At 43.5% G+C, this 18784-nt stretch overlaps 1 protein-coding gene across 4 annotated transcripts in view; it reads left to right on the forward strand.

The window, feature by feature from the left end:
• Fmn1 (formin 1) overlaps positions 1-18784 on the forward strand; it is a 368593-nt gene that overhangs the window by 334428 nt on the left and 15381 nt on the right. For all 4 annotated transcript variants that reach the window (XM_041678896.1, XM_041678897.1, XM_041678900.1 and 1 more), the window contains 2 exons: positions 6741-6792; positions 11847-11996. In XM_041678896.1, coding sequence (XP_041534830.1) covers positions 6741-6792; positions 11847-11996 — 202 coding nt within the window. The remainder of the gene's footprint in view (positions 1-6740; positions 6793-11846; positions 11997-18784) is intronic.

Raw genomic sequence — 18784 nt, forward strand, 5'->3', positions numbered from 1 at the left:
TATCCTGTACTGGGGTCCTGTGTGAGTCTGTGTGTGTTTGTGTGTGTGTGTGTGTGTGTGTGTGTGTGTGAGAGAGAGAGAGAGAGAGAGAGAGAGAGAGAGAGAGAGAGAGAGATGGAGAGATAGAGGCAGAGAGACCCTTAAGCAGAATGATGACATAATTGTCTTTTAAGAAGGGAACTCTAGAAGTTAGAGGGAAACTTTTACTCTAAAACACTTCTGTGTTAAAAAAGAAAAGAAAATAGATTGACCTATCATCTTTGGTGTGGTGTGTGGGACAAGGTCCAGTTAATCAAGCTAGGCAGCACAGAATTCAATGGATATTATTAGGTTGGAAAGTTTAGATTAATCCTAAACACATCTTGCCTTACCTCCACCCTCTTGACTCCCATGTATTTGTAGAACAGTAAATCATTTCTCTCTTGAAGATTAAATAGGCACAAAATGGGATGTCAAAGCATAGGCATAAAATGATGGGCGCAATCAGGACTCCACTGTTAAATGGGAAGATTTGGGCATTTCCTGTAGAACAGGCTTGATCAACCCTTAAATAATGATGAGCAAAATTATATCCTAAAAGAAAAATACTTTTCTGAAATGTGGGAATAGCCATACCCCATCCAAGAAGCTGTGAGATACATCTAAACAAATGGAGCACCTGGGGTAACTCTGCCTTCCTGGAGACCAACACTGCCGTCTCCCCAACAGCATCTGCCCACTTGTCTCTTTCTGTCTTATTTAGTTAATTTTTACAATATTTTGTATTTTTTTGTTATTATTATCTATTATGGTTATCTGTGACCAGGGATCTTTTCTGTTTTAGATTTATTTTTAGGACTTTGTTTGGTGTGTGTGTGTGTGTGTGTGTGTGTGTGTGTGTGTGTGGTGTGGTGTGTGTGTGCCCACAGAGCCCAGAAGAGAGCATCATATCCCCTCGATTTGGAGTTGCAGGCAGTTGAGAGCCACTGGATCTCGGTGTCGGGAGTGTGGTGTGGTGTGGTGTGTGTGTGTGCCCACAGAGCCCAGAAGAGAGCATCATATCCCCTCGATTTGGAGTTGCAGGCAGTTGAGAGCCACTGGATCTCGGTGTCGGGAACTGAACTCTGCAAGAGCAGGAAGTGCTTTGAACTGCTGAGCCATTGCTCCAGCCTCATGAGTGTTCTTTGGTGTTACCGATGCGATTGTTTTGGAGCGCATAAACTCTGAGAGCCTACTCCACAAATGTGTGTTTCTGTCTCCGCCTCCAACTGGCCATGTCCTCCTCTCCTTCTGTTCAGGCTTCTCTGCTCCTCCAGACACAATCAGGCCAGTTAATAGCCCTGCAGTGGCATCTCGGTGATCAAGGGAAAGGAAGAGTCCTCACTTCACCTCTGAACCTAGGAATGATGCAGTTGAATGAGGAAAGTGTGTCAAAGCACAAGACAGAAGTTAGAGCTCTTGCACCAAATAATTAGCCAATCAGCCAACGCCAAGGAAGCAAGCACTCCAGAGGAAAACGAAAGTGCTGCTTCAGTGAACATATAAGAAATATTAGCGACCCAGACAGAAAATCAACGCAATCAAATCTTCTAGTCTCTGAACGTTGAGGGAGGTGACGTGGCAAGATTTATCTCTGACGTAAACATAGAAACTAAACTAGCACATAAAGTTACCAAGGCTGCAGCATATCACCCAGAAGTTCTAGCTTAGGGTCATGGAGGAGAGTGGCTGTATATAATGACAGACAACCATATAGATGAAAAGACTTCATTTCAGAAGGAAGTGTCCTGGAGGCCTTCCATAGCTGCAGAGTAGAAGCCAGGCTTGGTTTCAGGGACTAACGCAGCTGGTGACTTCTTGCTATTTCTCTGTTCTGAACATCCTAAGACCCTTAAGGATACTAATTCTACTCTGTGCTCCATAAACGGAACATGAACGCTTGGCTGACAGCGCATCTGTTTTCAACATGGTTTCCTGGATATTCTGAGCCCACTGTTGAGACTGCTTAGAGGGAGGGAGGGAGAAAAGATTCCTCTCCTCTGGTGGGCCAGGAGCTTTCTCTGAGACGGACAGTGAGACAATGAGATTACAGTTGTTTTTTTGCATACAAACCTAAGAGCTATTCTGCAGCCTATGGTTCGAGAAGGATGTTTGACTTTTAAGTCTTATCTAATAAACTCATTTTCTAATGCTACACTCGCCACACGTAATGATTTCTTCTGATGAGTAGAGGCACGGCAGATTGGAAAACATTCTAGAAAGAACTCACCATTCTGGATTTATTTAAAAAACACTTGCAACACATAGGAGGAGCTAAAAATATCAACACTAAGAGGAGTTGGAGGAAGCTGATTCCTACCACTATGTTTGACTTTGAGAGGTTCCAGTCTTTGGGGGCAACAACTGGAAATGTAATGCGGACAGAAAAAAAAAATTTTACAATCTCAAGCAAGAAACGCATTGCTGCTTGTGGATAAACGAAGAAATTGGTTTCATGATCTGCTGGTAAAGGTGTTTGGTCTTTGTTGAAGTAGAATTAAAGCACCTGCCCAGGGGTTGTACCACCTAGAGTGGGTTGGGCCCTTCCAAATCAAACAGTCATCACAAATTGCCCCACGGGTATGCCCAATTCAATGGAGGCAATTCTTCCACTGAGGTCCTTCCAAGGTGGTTCTAGTTCACGTCAGGTTGACAAAAATGTATCAGCATAGCTGTGCATGAACTTGGCACATTTGTAGATGACAATGTAAGAGAGTAGTGTCAAAAGGTTAGGCACCCCTGGACACATAATCCTGATAAGAAGTTTAGAAGACAGAATTGGTGCTAAGTGAATCGTCTCCTTTTTGGAATTCTGATTCTTCTAAATTGCCTTTATTATCTTAAAAACTGTGGCTTTATTCCCTGATTTAGAAATTATATCTAGCTTCCTGCAGGCTTTTAAAAAATGTCTTGAAAACAAGACCCAGGAGCAAGGTGGGGATGCATATTATCTTCCCATATCTCCTAATGCTAACTGGCAGCCCCTCCAAACTTAGTCTCCTAAGAAACCTATCTACCCTACCCCCACTCATAATGCCACAATTTAAGTTATGGGGAAAGAAGCTTAGAAACACTGAAATGCCACTTACTTATGTGACTTTGCCTAGCAGAAGATTAAGTACATTCCATACATAGATCCAAGGACATTAGTTAAAGTTGTAGGATGAGGAAAATTTTCACAAGGCTCATTATTATCAATATACTGTGCCCTATGTCTTGAACCTAGTACCAGCATATGGGTATTCCAGCTTTAGCTGTCTAGACTAACTAATTCAGTAACTCACTCATAAAGGCTCCTTTTGTGGGCATTGTCAGTGCTCTGAATGTCTCCTGCTACCACTTACCAAAAATTGCTTACAGTGTACCCTATCCTGTCAGGTTTAGCTGCCTTTCTTCCCTAACTACGGTGAAAGTTCTGCGGAAAGGCAGCTCTGCTTTCTTGTAGATTCCAAACACCTAAAATAGGCCCTAGCCACATGGAACATAAGAACAAACTCACCTAGCTCACAATGCCAACAGCTACTTCAGGCTGGGTCACATAGGAAGCTATGACCAACAACAATATTATCTTGTCCTTTCTTCTCTCTGAAATGTAGAAGATGCAGTAATAAGGCAAGCACCTCCCATCTCTTGAAGAGAGCAGAGCTTTCGTATCGACTTGTCATTCACTTACCCACACCAGGGCTTCATCTCCAGTACTGAGAAATGAGGGCTCAAATTTAGGAACACTAGGATTCTTACACTTGGCCTAAAATTGCTTTACTTGTTAATGATATTAGAATTTTAGTTTCTGAGTCCATGAATCCAGCCTTTAAACATTTTCTTTCTAAAGAATATATTTAAATTTGGCTTAAATGGAGCATTTGGTAACGTAAGATGTATCAGTGGCACTATCACAAATGTCACTTGTGTTAGTGAGATATGCTAGGTTGGTAGAGAATCCACACCACAGTGCGTCCCTTTCTGTCTGTCCTGAAAAGCCCCTTCACATAGGAAAAATGAAAGCCGCTGGTCCTTATCACTTTCCTTCAGACCCTTTCTCCCAAACTCTCTTGAGATTCTGTAGAGTTCACTGCCTCTCCCTAACACCTGCTTGGCATTTTCAGGTGTTGTTTCTTTCCACATCGCCATATTCGAAGCGATATTGAAGGTCTTACCTGCTGGTCTAGTCCGTTTGGATATACTGTTTCTTGTCACTCAATTCATGTGTGGTGACAGCTTGGCCATAGTCGTCTTGCTACATCATAGGCGCGGCCAACTGGAAACTATCCAGGGCCAGAACAGCATAGGTGCTCCGGGAAGACCACTGAGGCTCAAAGGAATTTTTCCTTCTACTTAGCCATACATGTAGTTTAAAATCCTTTGGCATGAAAAAAAAAAGTCATTGGTTTGTTTTACATTTGAGGGGAACTTGGAACCTCAGAGATTTAGGTTATTTCTCAGCATCTGATTGGCAAAGAATCAAAGCAATACACAGAAATGTCTAGTGGGGCTATTGGGGGCATCATATAACAAAAGAAGGCCACAGTACCACTTAGCCCTACTCAAACGATGCACTTATCAAAGCCAGACCATTTCATATTGTTGCAATTTTATTACTTGAAATATAATGTACATAGTGATGACATACCACATTATCCCACAATAGTAGCTTACATTTATAATCTAAATATTCCATTGTTTGCTTAGGACAGCCAGTGTCTCTCCCTTTAATTACTTTGGGACCAATATATACACTGATGTCTATAAACTCAATTCCACATTTAGACCTACAGCAGAAAGCAACAAAACTGTGAAGCTGCTATTCTCGTGGGGCTTGCATGATACTGTGGCATTGTAGGTAGATGTGGTATTAAAGGAATAGCATTGTCTGTTGAGCAGACAGAGGCAATGGGTGGAGAAGGGAAACAAAAAGGAAGAGACCATGAGGGAGGACTTGGGAATGAGAGGTGACAATGGATGGTCTTTTCCTTGGTGAGACCAATCAGAGAAAGTGGCATTTGAGCTGAGACCTGAGTGCAGTAAGGGCAGCTGTATGGAGTCTGGGTAGGGTACTCCGGGGAAGAAAACCCGCAGAGGTAAAGAGTTTCAGATGCACACACACTCAGTGTAACATGAGGGCCTGCTCGTTGGGGTTTCTGTCCCACCTAGTACCCCACAGCGGGCAAGCCCCAAAGAAAATCACACACCGGTCTACATAAGTTATAAACTGATTGGCCCATTAGCTCAGGCTTCTTACTAGCTCTTGTAGCTTATATTACCCCATTATTCTTATCTATGCTAGCCATGTGGCTTGGTACCTTCTTCAGCCGGGTAGGTTACATCTTGCTTCCCGATGGTCTGGGCAGGAATGGGGGAAGAGCTTCCTTCTTCCCAGAATCCTCCTGTTCTCCCTGCCTGGCCTCTACTTCCTGTCTGGTTTCCTTCCTATGCTTCCTGCCTGGCCAATCAGCGTTTATTTAAAATATGATTGACAGAATACAGACAATTCTCCTGCACCAACTCAGTGCACTCAAACCACATCTGACCACACAGAAACGAACATGGGAAAGAAAGGCTGGTGTCTCCAAGGAGCCAGGGCCTCCTAGGATATTACAATCACTTTAGAAGTTATGTCAAGTATGATACCGGGGAGGGGTGCAGCTTGAACTGCCATTTCTAAAGGAGTGACAGAGAAAATGAGGATGAGGTGTTAATAAATACTGTCATGTTGTGGAGGGAGCATGTGTTGTGTGCTAAGCCCTGCGCCTGCATTATCTCCTTTAGCCTTGACATTAATTACTGTGGTTCTTCCTGGAGGACAGATGAGGTAATGATTAAGCATTTGGTCATGAATAATTTCTCCATAGTCACACACAAAGGTAGGAAGTGGCAGACCCAAGTTTTATACAATGCTGATATTGTAAATCCTTTAATAGCCGTCACGGAGTATCTCAATAGAGATCGTTCATTATGATTGACTTTTTGTCCCTTCATTTAAAGTCATCTCAGGTCTCCCATAGATTATATGATTACGCTGTGGTCTACTTATTTTCTGGGTAGTTTAAAAGTATGAGTGTTACTTTCATACATAATGATATTATCTTCAAAGTGGAAAATTTTGTAAAGTACTCAGAATGAAATCGTATTAAATAATTCCAGAGCACAGGCTCTTCATCTATAAATTCAGAATCATATCTTGGTGTCATTAACTTCCATAGTGACCTTATGTATTTCCTTGCCAATGCATTTACAAAATGTTGATCTGAGCCCAACATCCATAGGTTTTCCCCAGACTGACAATGAACTTGTCAAGAGGAGAGAGACTGCACAAGGATTCTTGTGCTTGCTCTTGAACCCCAGCAGAGTTGCTGCACACACTACCGTATTATGTTTGGGGATGAGAGAGAACAGAATGGGCATATGGTAAGGGTCATGGGAAGGCCAACTGTAGCTCCAGCAACCACATCTATTAGAACGTTTCCAACTGGTATATTTTTCCAGGTATAATTATCATTTCCTCTCACTCTCAAGGGTGTTCCAGACAAAACGGACTCATTTGACTGTGGCTAGCTCTAGCCATGCTCAAGAAGGCGATGTCTCTGAATATGATCTCCAGGCATGTGACTTGAATGCACTCTTGAGTTCCTGTAATAATGAATGGGTGTGATCAAAGATATATGATTACACAAGGGATAGATATATAAGAAAATAGTTTAATCATAATTATTTTTCTTCCACAGCCAAAAAAGAGCATAAAATGGAAGAAAGCCACTTGGAGAATGCGCAGAAAAGGTAAGTGGCTCTGATGCGAACTCAATTCTTTCTGACTAGGCATCCTTTACTTTTATTATTGTAAGGAATGTTCTCAATGCTGCACTACCATCTTCTCTAGACTTCCATCTAAAACTCTGCAACCATGAAGCACTAACTCCTCATCCTATTCCTTCCTTCCCAAGGCCTGGGCAGCATTGCTCTGTCTCCTCCCTCTGTAGTGAGGAGCTGCAGGGCAGGCCTGCTTTTTGTCCCACCTGGCTCCCACATGGCTAGCTTAGCCCCGGAAATAATAACACACAAATTGTATTCATTTAAACACTGCCTGGCCCATTATATCTAGCCTCTTCTTGGCTAACTCTTACATATTTGTTTAACCCATATCTAGTAATTTGTGTAGCACCACGAGGTGGTGGCTTACCAGAAAAGATTCAGCATGTCTGACCTGGTGGCTGGCTCCATTGTGTCTGCCCAGAGAGGAGAGGCATGGCAATTGCCTCACTTCCCTCTTCCTCCCAGCATTATGTTCTGTCTACTCCACCCACCTAAGGGCTGGCCTATCAAATGACCAAGGCAGTTTCTTTATTAATTAACCAATGAAATTAACACAAAACAGAAGACCCTCCCACATTATCCCTCCTTGTAGAGTCTTGTGCCATTTGACCATTTATGACTAACCAATCTCACCTACATTGTGTTGAACAATTAGCCCTTTGATCCCGTCTGTTGAGACATCTATGAACAGTGAGCTGAAGTGATACCTCTCCCATCACATAGGTCACGATCCTGCTTCATCTGCTTGCCTCTCCTTCCTGCTCTGGTCCTACACTACCTCATTGAAGTTAGGAAGAGAGTTGACTTTCTTTCCACATCATAACTGGATTAGACCACTTCAATAAATAGCTCGGAGACTGACTTCAGTTTCTTTGCTCAGATAGGAGAGGGTTTTTATAGACAAGGGACGGGTAGAAAATGGTATTGCCTTCTGTGCACAAAAACTCCCTCAGAAGTCAGAAAAGACCCTAGCCCCTCTTTCTGACTCCTGCTTCTCTAAGTAGACCCCAGAGGGCAGCCATCACCTCACCTGGTGAAACCCAGAATCTGACCATTCCAATCCCCGGGGGAGGGTTCTCTTTGTTAGTTCACCAGTCATCCCTCGGTGGTACCTCCCTTCTAGAAGGGAGGATATGGGGTCCTTCAGGAGAGAGTACTGAGACACATTTGACAGTTAAATATTCTAAAAGTTCCAGATAATTAAATGAGGTAACAGGGGAAGGAAGTAGCATCTAAGGAAATAAAAATAACCTTACAAAATAGATGAGAAGAAATTCGTGGTTATGAATGTAAGAACACATAAACTAGGGATGAGTCCTTCTCCTTAACTCTAGCCACAGTTCTGAAAACCCAGAGATAGGTGCCAGCATTTAGTCCTGCTTCCTGCTGTAATCTGCCAACAAAATTAAGATGCCGCTGAAAGCAAAATGAAGGGCAGTCTTGTAGCTTTCTAAGTGCAGACATGTCCTTGACTCATGAGCATCGTCCTATCATGATAATTGCTGAAAACTAAGACAATTACACGGTTGTGCTTTTAGATTTTTGGCTCTCCTCGATTGGACTGATCCCTGTATTACGCTTTCTTTCCTTGTTGTGTAAAATTAGTGTCAGAGACCTTCAGAGAGGAGGCTATCAACAAGGGCAGGCTGGGAGCAGGCCAGGCAGCAATTCGGCTTCCGGGGTGCACGTCAAGTTTCTAATCCCTTTTCGAGACTTTTGCTGAAGGGCGGGGGGGCGGGGGCACCTTCGAGAGGCCCGGGCTGCTGTGTATTAGGCATGCTGAGAGGAGCCATAACTTCTGGCTGTCAGCATTTTCCGTGACTTTGCGGCGAAGGTAGCGTAGCTTTCATGTCATCCTTGAAATATGTTAGATCTCATCTTTAATGTAGAAACCACGGTTGTTTGCTTGCTCTCTTTAAGGAGGCTGTGGTCAGTGTTGCAACATTCGTGTGAGCCTTAGTAAATTCTTAGGTTTTATTCTCAAGAGAAACAATTTACTCTGAGGCCAAGGGATATTTGCTTTTCCTAAGCAGTTTCTGAAGGCACGCATGAGAAAACAGCAAGGGGCTGTGTTCTGCTCTGGCATCTCCACACTAAGTGTAGAGCAGTTTCCATAGCTTTGAGTTCTTTGATAGAATCATCATCTGTACTTTAAAAAAAAAAAAAAAGGTTTGACCAGATTAAAAGGATGGTGGACTAGACAAGGAAGTGGAATAGGAGAGAATCGGGGATGGGCGTAAAGTGAGATGAAATGCGTTGATATAAAACAAAACATATGATTGGAAATTTTCTTTTTCTTTTTTTTTTTCAAGTGCAATGCTATTTGGCAGTTGTGTGGTGAGAACTGGACATTTAAAAAAGCAGGGCATCCTTTGTCGGCTGTCTGTCGGAGAAAATTGTCTCGGCAATTAAATATCAATGATTTTCTTGCCCAAATTTCAAGTTTCTGGTACAGTGTTCTGTGAACCAAAACTGAATTTTCATGACGAACATTTTGACTGGGTAGGGCATTAGTCTGGACATTATCAGAGAGTGGTGGGTTCAGAGTGTAGCTCTGAGCTTTTTCTTAAATAGAAGGAGAGTATTGCAGTCAAATGAGGTGCCTCCTCGGGGCGACAGTGTCTGTCAGCGTCACAGGGCTTTCATCAAAGCATGCCCAGGACTCTACGTGGTTCTTCTGAACAGAGTCACTTGCTGCCTACGTTCCCCAGAACACTAGGAAAAAACGTGCTGAAATGCAGCTGTCCCTCTGACAGAGGCGAGCGGGGCATCCCAACCCCACCACCACCCCCACACGCACGCATGCACACACACAGAGAGAGGCTGTGAGGACAGAGTTGGAGAGAGAGAACCTGCCCCGAGCCCACTGACATGTCTGGGGTAGATGTCAGCAGCACTGTCACTTCTGACTCTGCAACAATGTCTAGTGTGCCCCAATGTGGACTCAGATAATGCGGAGGTGTTGTAGTGATGGCAGAATCATGGCAGGTTGTCATGCGTGTTTATCACTGCATCCTGATATGGAATAGGAAGCTAACGAGTCCCTCTGAATACAAGGTGAACAGTTTTCTCTCCTGTGTCAGCGTATGTACAAATCTGTGTCTGGATAGAAAGTGAACACAAGGGAAGAGGGAAGATGATGGTGAGTCCTCCTGGGATGATCCGTGTGTGACATATGAGTCTGAAGGACGAAAGGAAGGAAATGACTGTCTGGTTTGGTAGTTGCCTGCGTCAGTGCCCATGAGCAACCAAAGGTGAGAGCAAGACACGCATCTCACAGGGAGTTAGGAACCTAAATAGAGACCCAGCTCTGCCAGCGGATGAGGTCATCCAGTCTTCCCAGACCTCCGTTGTCTCTCTGAAGAATGAGACTATTGGAAATGTTAACCTGTTCTATCTCTCTAGTTCTAAACCCAATAGCTCAGTAGGAAATCCACAGCCTGCCTCTGTTGGTTGTATAATTCTCTACATCCCCTCATATTACAATGAAAATTCCATGTTGAATGAAGTAAAGGTATATGATGTACGTCACCCATCTGGTTTTATCAGTATTTTGACAGCTGTAGATATAGGTGTTATGTCTGGGCTATGAGTCCACTGCACTACTTTCTTTGATTACCGGTTTTGCTCCAAAATGTGTGTGTTTGGAATTATCAGATAGTCCCCTCAGAGATTACTGCCATCGTTGCCTTTCTCCACTTACACACTTCTAGCCTTTTAATAACTAGGGGCCGAATTCCCTGGCCAGTAGTTTTAATTTGCATTAAAAACAGATTTGTTATTTACAGAAGCACACAGAATTTATGAGAATTGGAGCAGCAGCTCCAGCTTGGATCTCACCTAATCGTAGCCATGGAATCAATTAACAGTTCATCTGTGAAATGTGATAAAATCTTATGAGATACATATTGCCCAATAACCGAGAAGGAGATGAAAGTATGCTCCATAATAGTCGCAGGGCTTCGGGGTTTTTACAATCGCCACCGAATAGAGTCCCATTAGAAACTCAGTATTCAGGATGGCCACAAAAAAAAAAAAAAAAAAAAAAAAAAAAAAAAAAAAAAAAAAAAAAAAAAAAAACCACCGTGCCCGAACAGATGATAGAGCATTGAGTAATAAACCTGGCTGGCCATTCCTGCTTTGATTAGTTTCCAACACCCTTGAAAGGGGGCTGTTTAAGAGTTCTTGCTCTTGGCAAATGAGCCTGTGAAGCTTAGGGTGGGTGAGGGCAAGGGGGGGAGACTGAGTTCAGAGCTATAAATTGCTGCAAAGCTAGTGCCTCCATGAAGGGCTGCTTGGGAGGCCCAGTTAGGCTAGTGGGCAGGGCGCCTTCAAGGGGCAGGGCACAGCATTATCTAAGAGTCTACCTTAGAAAAACCAGAACACCTTTCTAGCCTGACTGGAGTTGTTGTTGTTGTTGTTGTTTTTAATCTTACCCTTGCTAGACACACAATTATGTCTTGTTTTGGATGTTGACGATTTATATTCTTGTATCATGGTCAAGGTTTAAAATGAAACTTTTAAAGGCCATATTATAGCATAAATTTCTTAAGTCTACCCTTGAGAAAATGAGCGTGAGATGCCAAGTGATGGAGCCAAGCCCCCAGAGCATGCCAGAGCGTCCCAGTTTTCCAGGTTTCCAATTGGCCATCTGACTGACTGTTACTGGAGCAGTCAATATGTCCTAGGCTGACATGTAGTCATTGAGCAGAGGGAAGATCAGAAGATTGACGTGAACTTCAGATGAGGAACAGACGTAAGTTATGTAACCCCTGGAACTGTGCTGTTCCTCAGTTCACACAGATAAGACATACTTACTAGTTTTCCCAATCATGGTGACTACTGTCAGGTCTACATAGGCTCCCTGGGGGTTTGGGGTACTCTCTAGTAACTACGAACCCTGACTCCTGTCTTCGGGAATGGTCATGTGGGAAACTTCCCAGGGTCCCTTCTCATCAACCTGATGGGTTTTGGCGTTGACAGTTCCTGATCCCCTCCATGTTCTCCCCTACCTTCTGCAGTTTTGAAGCAACAGTGGACTATTTTGGAATGAAGCCAAAGACTGGAGAGAAGGAGATCACCCCCAGCTATGTGTTTATGGTGTGGTTTGAGTTCTGCAGCGACTTCAAGACAATTTGGAAACGTGAGAGTAAGAACATATCGAAGGAAAGGTAAGGTCGGGTGAGGTGCGAATGCCCCTCCCCCCCCCCCAAGTCCGCCTTTTCAAGCCTTCTAAAGCATGCCTGTCTCCCATGTGTCAGTGTTCTTTCTTTGGCATCAAGTCGACATCCAAGAAGGATTCTTGTCTCGGGGTTCCCAGAGAAATTCAGGGAAAGCTTGCTGTCCCCACGGGCGAGATACGCTCACGTGATCTGATAAGCTCCGTTCTCTTAACCCCTTCCAATTACTAGCGAGTAAATGAGAGGCCAGTTGTGCTAATGCGCAACAGATTGCTTCTCTGGGTGTTTTCACGTTGGCCCAAGCTAAATGAGGCCGCTTTGCTGTGGCAGACAGTACAGACAAATAAAAGTGAATGCGTTTCCCATTAATATACTGCATTTGCATCAAAGGGAAATCTCCCCAGCTCAGGCCACACTTCACACAGTGTTGAAGCCCCACACTGGATTTACAGCGTCACTTCTGACTCCCCGTATCCTGCTGAGGACATCAAACTATGTGCCGCTCGGCCTCCTTGCAGCCTCTTGATTTTATTAGTTGGGAGTGAAAGGAAAAAAAAAATCAGCTCTGAACATAGGCACTGTGTGTGTTTGCTGGGGGTGGGAGGGAGGGAGGGAGGGAGAGAGAGACTAAGACTTTAGCACTGTTTATCAGAAAGGTCCATACCTATAATCCCAGTCCGTGAGACCAAGGCAAGAGGATTGCGAGTTCTGAGGGCAACCTGGGTTGCTATGACGATGCCATCTGAGAAAGAAATGTTCAGTGTGTAAAAGCTGAGAACTCACGGTGAAGATACAGTGAGGCAGAGGTGGACCCACAACACAGCAAGGTCGCATTGTTGGCGCATAACTGCACTTCACCGTGAGTGCAGAGGACTCTGGATGGCTCCGGAGTCGGTTCCCGTGTTGCCCCGGACAAATACTCCAGCTAGATCATCACCCCACGTAGACACTGAGCATACCAGGAAGTCTTAAATATGAACAATTAGGGATCAAGAATGTAAAACCTTAAGAGACGATTTTGAGAAAGTAGCTTGTTGGTCATATTATGAAAAGGAAATCCTGAAAAACGTCCCCAAATCTGTATTCTCACCCCAGGTATCGTAACTAAATTAACTTCCAGGGAACAGTCTTGCTGAGACTAGAAGAGTGCAGTTCCTCCTCCTGATCTGATGGTGACTTCTGCTTCATTGCCGGGTCACTCCATCTCCGCAGCCTCACCGGACTGCCGAGCCCCTGGCAGGGAGTTCCGAACATGCAGCCTTCGCTTAGAAATTTTCTAATCTGATTTTGAGTGTATTTCTTCATGAATTATCTCCAAAGCCTTAAAATGGTCCAAAAGCAAACAAACCAAAACCCAGAAGGGTAACTAATCGGTTTTTGTTTTAACAGATCGATAGAAATCTTGAACTGTGTTCTGAATTAAAGCACACCCTGCCCCCACACTCACAGAAACCAGACCAGACTGTCTGTGGTTCTGCTGTGGTGGTGTCTGGTCCTCCTTCTGAGTGACTTTTTCTCTGGTTCCCAGCACGGGCATTGGCAGCATTGTTTCCTGGGTACAGCTGGGAATTGCTTGCTTCACACTCTGTAAACCAGCACCTCCCCAGGGTCATGACTTCTCCTGATCTTTTAGCAGTTTCCGGGGTCTCTTCATTGCAGAGATGGATCACCAGCAAAGTGTCAGCCTAAAGCATCTCTGAACTTTAAGGATGGTTCGGGAAAGATTTTTGGAAGCAACACGCTTTAAAAAATTCTACCATTAAAAACATTTTAGCCTGTCCATTCAGGGAATTAAAATAATTATTCAGGATTTTCTTATGAAGGCTCTTTCAAAACAATTTTTTTCATGATAAGGAGTTTAGCTTTAATGCTCTTAAATGATATATTCATTTGTATAAAATAAGATGATTAACTTGTTATAATGAAATTAGAAGTAATTTGATTGCTTTGTTGACACTTACTTATTTAATGATATTTGATGTTATATTTTTGATTACAGTTTTCCCAGAAACAAATTGAATCTCGGTAACACTAAATGCCATGAGGCAATATAACATCACTCACAAGAATTGTTCAAAGGCACTCTTAAAAAACAAAATCCATAGCCAAATGAAAGCTTGATATCATGTAACTATTTGGGGGGAAGAATTGTGGTTTGGGAATCTCATCACAAGAAATTGAGATCACTTGATTTTTAAATGTGCTTGAAGGCCAACTGAAACCCAAGAAGTTACTGGAAAAGACTAATCAATAATAGCATTTTCAAAGAGAAAGACCCAAAGGTACATGTCGTTTAGACCCTGCTTCCACATGAAATGAGTGTGACTGCTTTATGTCACCGGAGGTTAATTTTAGGTAACAGAATATTTACTTATTTTTCTGCTTAGTGTGGTTTTCATGAATATGCATTAGGCTAATACAACATTGAGACTCATGTGCCTTCAGTTTTCATGAATATGCATTAGGCTAATACAACATTGAGACTCATGTGCCTTCAGTTTTCATGAATATGCATTAGGCTAATACAACATTGAGACTCATGTGCCTTCATAGCAACTCCCCCTTGTAAAGCTAGAGCACTCTCTAAATGTTGTATTAAAACGCCCGATGTTGTTATGTCCTTAAACTAGTAAATTCTGTGGTTAAGAGTGGAGAGGGAGGATGCCCTGTGGACATGTCATTAGAAAAGCAATTTACTACATGGTAATGTATCAATGGCTTTAATTTTTCTTTGACATTTAAGCCAGTGTTGGGAAAAAGAGCACGTTTCCATGTGTAAGCACAAATCCAGAAGGTTCCTTCTCTATCATTGTTTGGCCCCCAATGGTGATACTTATCCTACAGTGAAGGCTACTGGTGCCTTCTTCTGTTCCTTCGAACAACAGACAGTGCTCAGTAGTACGAAAGGGACCTCTAGATAGAGGTTAGATTTCAAAATCTTTCCCCTTCACTTCGCCATTAATTCACAAAGATTCGCCTGCCTCTGCCTCCCGAGTGCTGGGATTAAAGGCGTGTGCTACCACCACCTGGCTTTATCTGCATCTCTTAACATCTGAAACACTTCCTGGATTCTTGATACACACCTTTTTCTATCCATAAAATCCAAATATTATCCAATCACATGTGTAACAACTGCAAGAACCTAACATTTTGACTGCTATTTCTATATCCCATTCTCCACTCATTTTCTGTATTTTTTTGTTTTTCTGTCCCATGGGATCCTTGCTTCTAAAACATTTCACCAGCTAGGATATCTTCAGACATTTCCCACGTATGCTCACACATGCACACAAGCCACGCAGTGAGCTATGAATTAGGAAAAGGTGAAGATGGCCCAGGGGAGCCAAGACTCCAGGAATGAAGTCCCTGCAAATGCTTCACCCTGAGCCAAGGCAAACTTTAAAAGTGCCACTTAAAAAAACCCACGATGGGCCAGGGAGGAGTGAACATGAAGTCTTATAAACTTTATGGGCAATGCAAATAAGAAATTTCATTCTGTGCATAGTTGTAATTTACATCTTGGGAGAACAGGGAGTTCCTTATTTTGCTTTCTTAGTTCCAGCTGAAGACCAAGAGGATTTTGTTTTGCGTATATACCATGAAGCTATTGTGATTAATTGTGCAGCTACCACAGCTCTGACAGCAGATAGAGCCAGGCTGGGTTAGGGGATCTCTCAGGCTGTTCTCAGAGCTCTCTATTGGTTATGCTGCTACAGGACCAAGGACTTAACAAGCTTATCCCTCCACCCACTTAAGTCCACTGATTGCAGTACAGTGCTGCAAGAATCCGTTTTTTTTTTTTTTTTTTTTTTTTTTTTTTTGGTTTTTCGAGACAGGGTTTCTCTGTGGCTTTGGAGCCTGTCCTGGAACTAGCTCTGTAGACCAGGCTGGTCTCGAACTCACAGAGATCCGCCTGTCTCTGCCTCCCGAGTGCTGGGATTAAAGGCGTGCGCCACCATCGCCCGGCAAGAATCCGTATTTTTATATGGTCGCGTTTTCCCTGCAAAAAGCTCAGTTAACCTATTTATTGATTTATTTATTTAATTTTGCTCCTTGCTGACATACATGCATAACCATTCCAGTGACTTGGAAGAAGTCAACTTTCTTCTCCTTAGCTGTCCACTATATAGGGTTATGTTCACCTGGCCACTAAAATGCTTCAGGATTTGAAGGAATCCCTTTAAAATGCAAATAATCAACCTCTAGTTATTTGACAATGCTTTGAATTTCCCTGTCATAGCTGAAAACAGTTATGTAAGCCCACAAACAGTAAGAGCCTTCCTGGACCTAATCAAAGCACAGGATTGTCATAAACGCAGAAAGGAAAAAATCTCCTTGCCTTACCTGCAATTAACTTAAATCTACTCCTGCAAAATTAAAACTATGTCCTTCAGGTTCGATAGATGGCTCATCCATTAAAGGCTCAGGCTCACATCTGAAAGGATGGGTTTGCCATGAGGAAGGGTTATAAGACTGTGGAGAGCAAGTGTAGGTGTGGATGTGCACATGAGTGCATGTACATTGCCCATGGAGGCAGAAGAGAGCATTGGATCCCCTGGAACTGGAGTCACAGGGGTTTACAAACATCCCATGTGGGAGGTGGGAACTGAACTTGTGACCTCCAGAGGAGCAGCCAGTGCTCTTAACTGCTGAGCCATCACTGATTTTTTTTTTTTAAGACCATCTTTTGGCCTTTCTTCACCTGGGTACCATTATCATTTCTTCTACTTTCCAGCTTTGAGAGTTCACTATTCATTTCTTTCCTGGTGTCACCTTCTCCATCTCAGTAAGGATTAAGTTCTCACTCCCATAACAAAAACCAAAATAACTATTCCTTAAAGAAAACAATGTATTTTTCCCCTTGGACAGCAACGTGGATGTAAAGAGTTTTACGGTTGGGGACCTGGTTTCCTTCCTTTTGTAGCTGTCATTCTTAAGAGGTGGTCCTTATTCCCAAAAGTGACAATGACTCACATTGTGCCCGCCTTCACCACTTTCATTACTGCCCATAGGTAGGGGAGGATGTGCCTTGTAATGTCTGTTGTATGAGATGGACGGTGCATATATCTGTTTTATTCTTAGTGATTAGGTAGAACTGAGTCTCGTGGACAAATACAAGTCAGACCAAGAAATGCAGGCTCAGCTGGGAGCCTTGTATCCAGCTAAAGCCCCATGGGTTCTGTTACTAGAGGAGTCGGGAAAATTGTATGATGATGCAATTGGCAGACTTGGTCACGTTTCCCACTCGTGGAATCCATGATTAACTTCACCGTTGCTGCTTTTTGACAATAGCACTTTCTCTCTCTCTCTGTCTCTGTCTCTCTCTCTGTCTCTCCCTCTCCTTCTCCCCCCCCATCTGTGTGTGTGTGTGTGTGTGTCTATCGATCTCTCACACACATGTATGCTCACATACTCACATGCACACACCCATGCACACAGACACACCCATGCACACAGACACACACACACACACACACACACACACACACACACACACACACACAGAGACCTCTCTGCTCTCAAGGTACACTGGGTCTCTTTTTCCTTCTAATCTTAAGCATGAAGCCTTCACAAGTCTCAGGTGTCTGTGCCCCGCCCCGTTTGCGCATCCTCCCTCTGTGCTAGCCCCAGCTACATACAGTTTTGCCTTCCACCCCAGCCTTGTCCTCCTGAGTCTTCCTGCAGAACAGACATGTTTTCTAAGGCTGAGGCCTGAGTCTCCCATTGCACAGTCAAGAGGCTGTCCAGCTTTCCTCTGCAAGTCAGTCTGTCCCTTCTCAGCTGAGGCCCAGCCCCTCAGAGCTTCCTCAGTTTCCAGTCACAGCAGTGTCCTTGTTGTGACAACCAAGAACGAGCTGGAAACCTGGCTGATCGTCATTCTCCCAAGACAGCTTCTCCTTCTGATCCTTTCCGGTTTTGCCTCCTCGGTGGTTACTGGTCTTCACATCAAATCCACAAAAGCTCTTCCCCAAATCAGAAACTCACCATCCCACTCCCAACTGGTCTCCTGCCACAGGGTTGCTGTCTTCTCCCTGGCATCCTTAACATTCCATTCAGTTAGCTTTCAACATAGTCTGTTTCCCATTGCTGCTGAAATAATGGGAGGTTAACCATAGCTGGTGCATTAACTTTGTGGGTCCTCATAATCCTGCAAAAAAAAGGGGGGGGTTGGTTTTGCTTTATTAAAGAAACACGGGGTAGTAAATAAACCACCAGCATCACAGTTTCTCTAGTAACCAGTAGAATGAGGAATAAAACCCTAGAACCTGACGGCCCCTTTTTCCATAGCCTCCCCGCTCTGAACCTACTCTAATGACCCCTAACATTTTCTCACACTTATGCTTTCTGGCCGACCAAAGCACAGTCATCTTTCAAAACCAGCCTTTAGAACTCCTCTGTGATTTTCCTCTAGGTAGAATTTTATTTTCCTCTGGTCTGTAATGGTGTGTCCTTCTTACTCTATTAGTCAGAGTTCTCTAGAGAAGCAGAACTGATACGGTACATGCTTGCGTACATACATACATACATATAAATGGGATTATTAGAGTATCTTATGGCCCTACTATTACCACAATGGCTGTCTCCCCATGATAAGTCCAATGTCCAGTAGTTGTTCAGTCCATGAGGCTAGGTGTCTCAAGTGGTCTTCGCTGGAATTTCAAAGAATTCGGCTCTAAACCATTGCAAGAGTGAACTTGCTGATGAATGAGAAGACAAAGAGCAAGAGCTTCCTTCTTCCTTTTCTTTTATATTGGCTGCCATGAGAAGGCGTGGCCCAG

Source organism: Microtus oregoni, unplaced genomic scaffold (genome assembly GCF_018167655.1).
Source record: "Microtus oregoni isolate MIOR12 unplaced genomic scaffold, Mior012 000031F_ref0000149, whole genome shotgun sequence".
NCBI classification, from domain to species: domain Eukaryota; kingdom Metazoa; phylum Chordata; class Mammalia; order Rodentia; family Cricetidae; genus Microtus; species Microtus oregoni.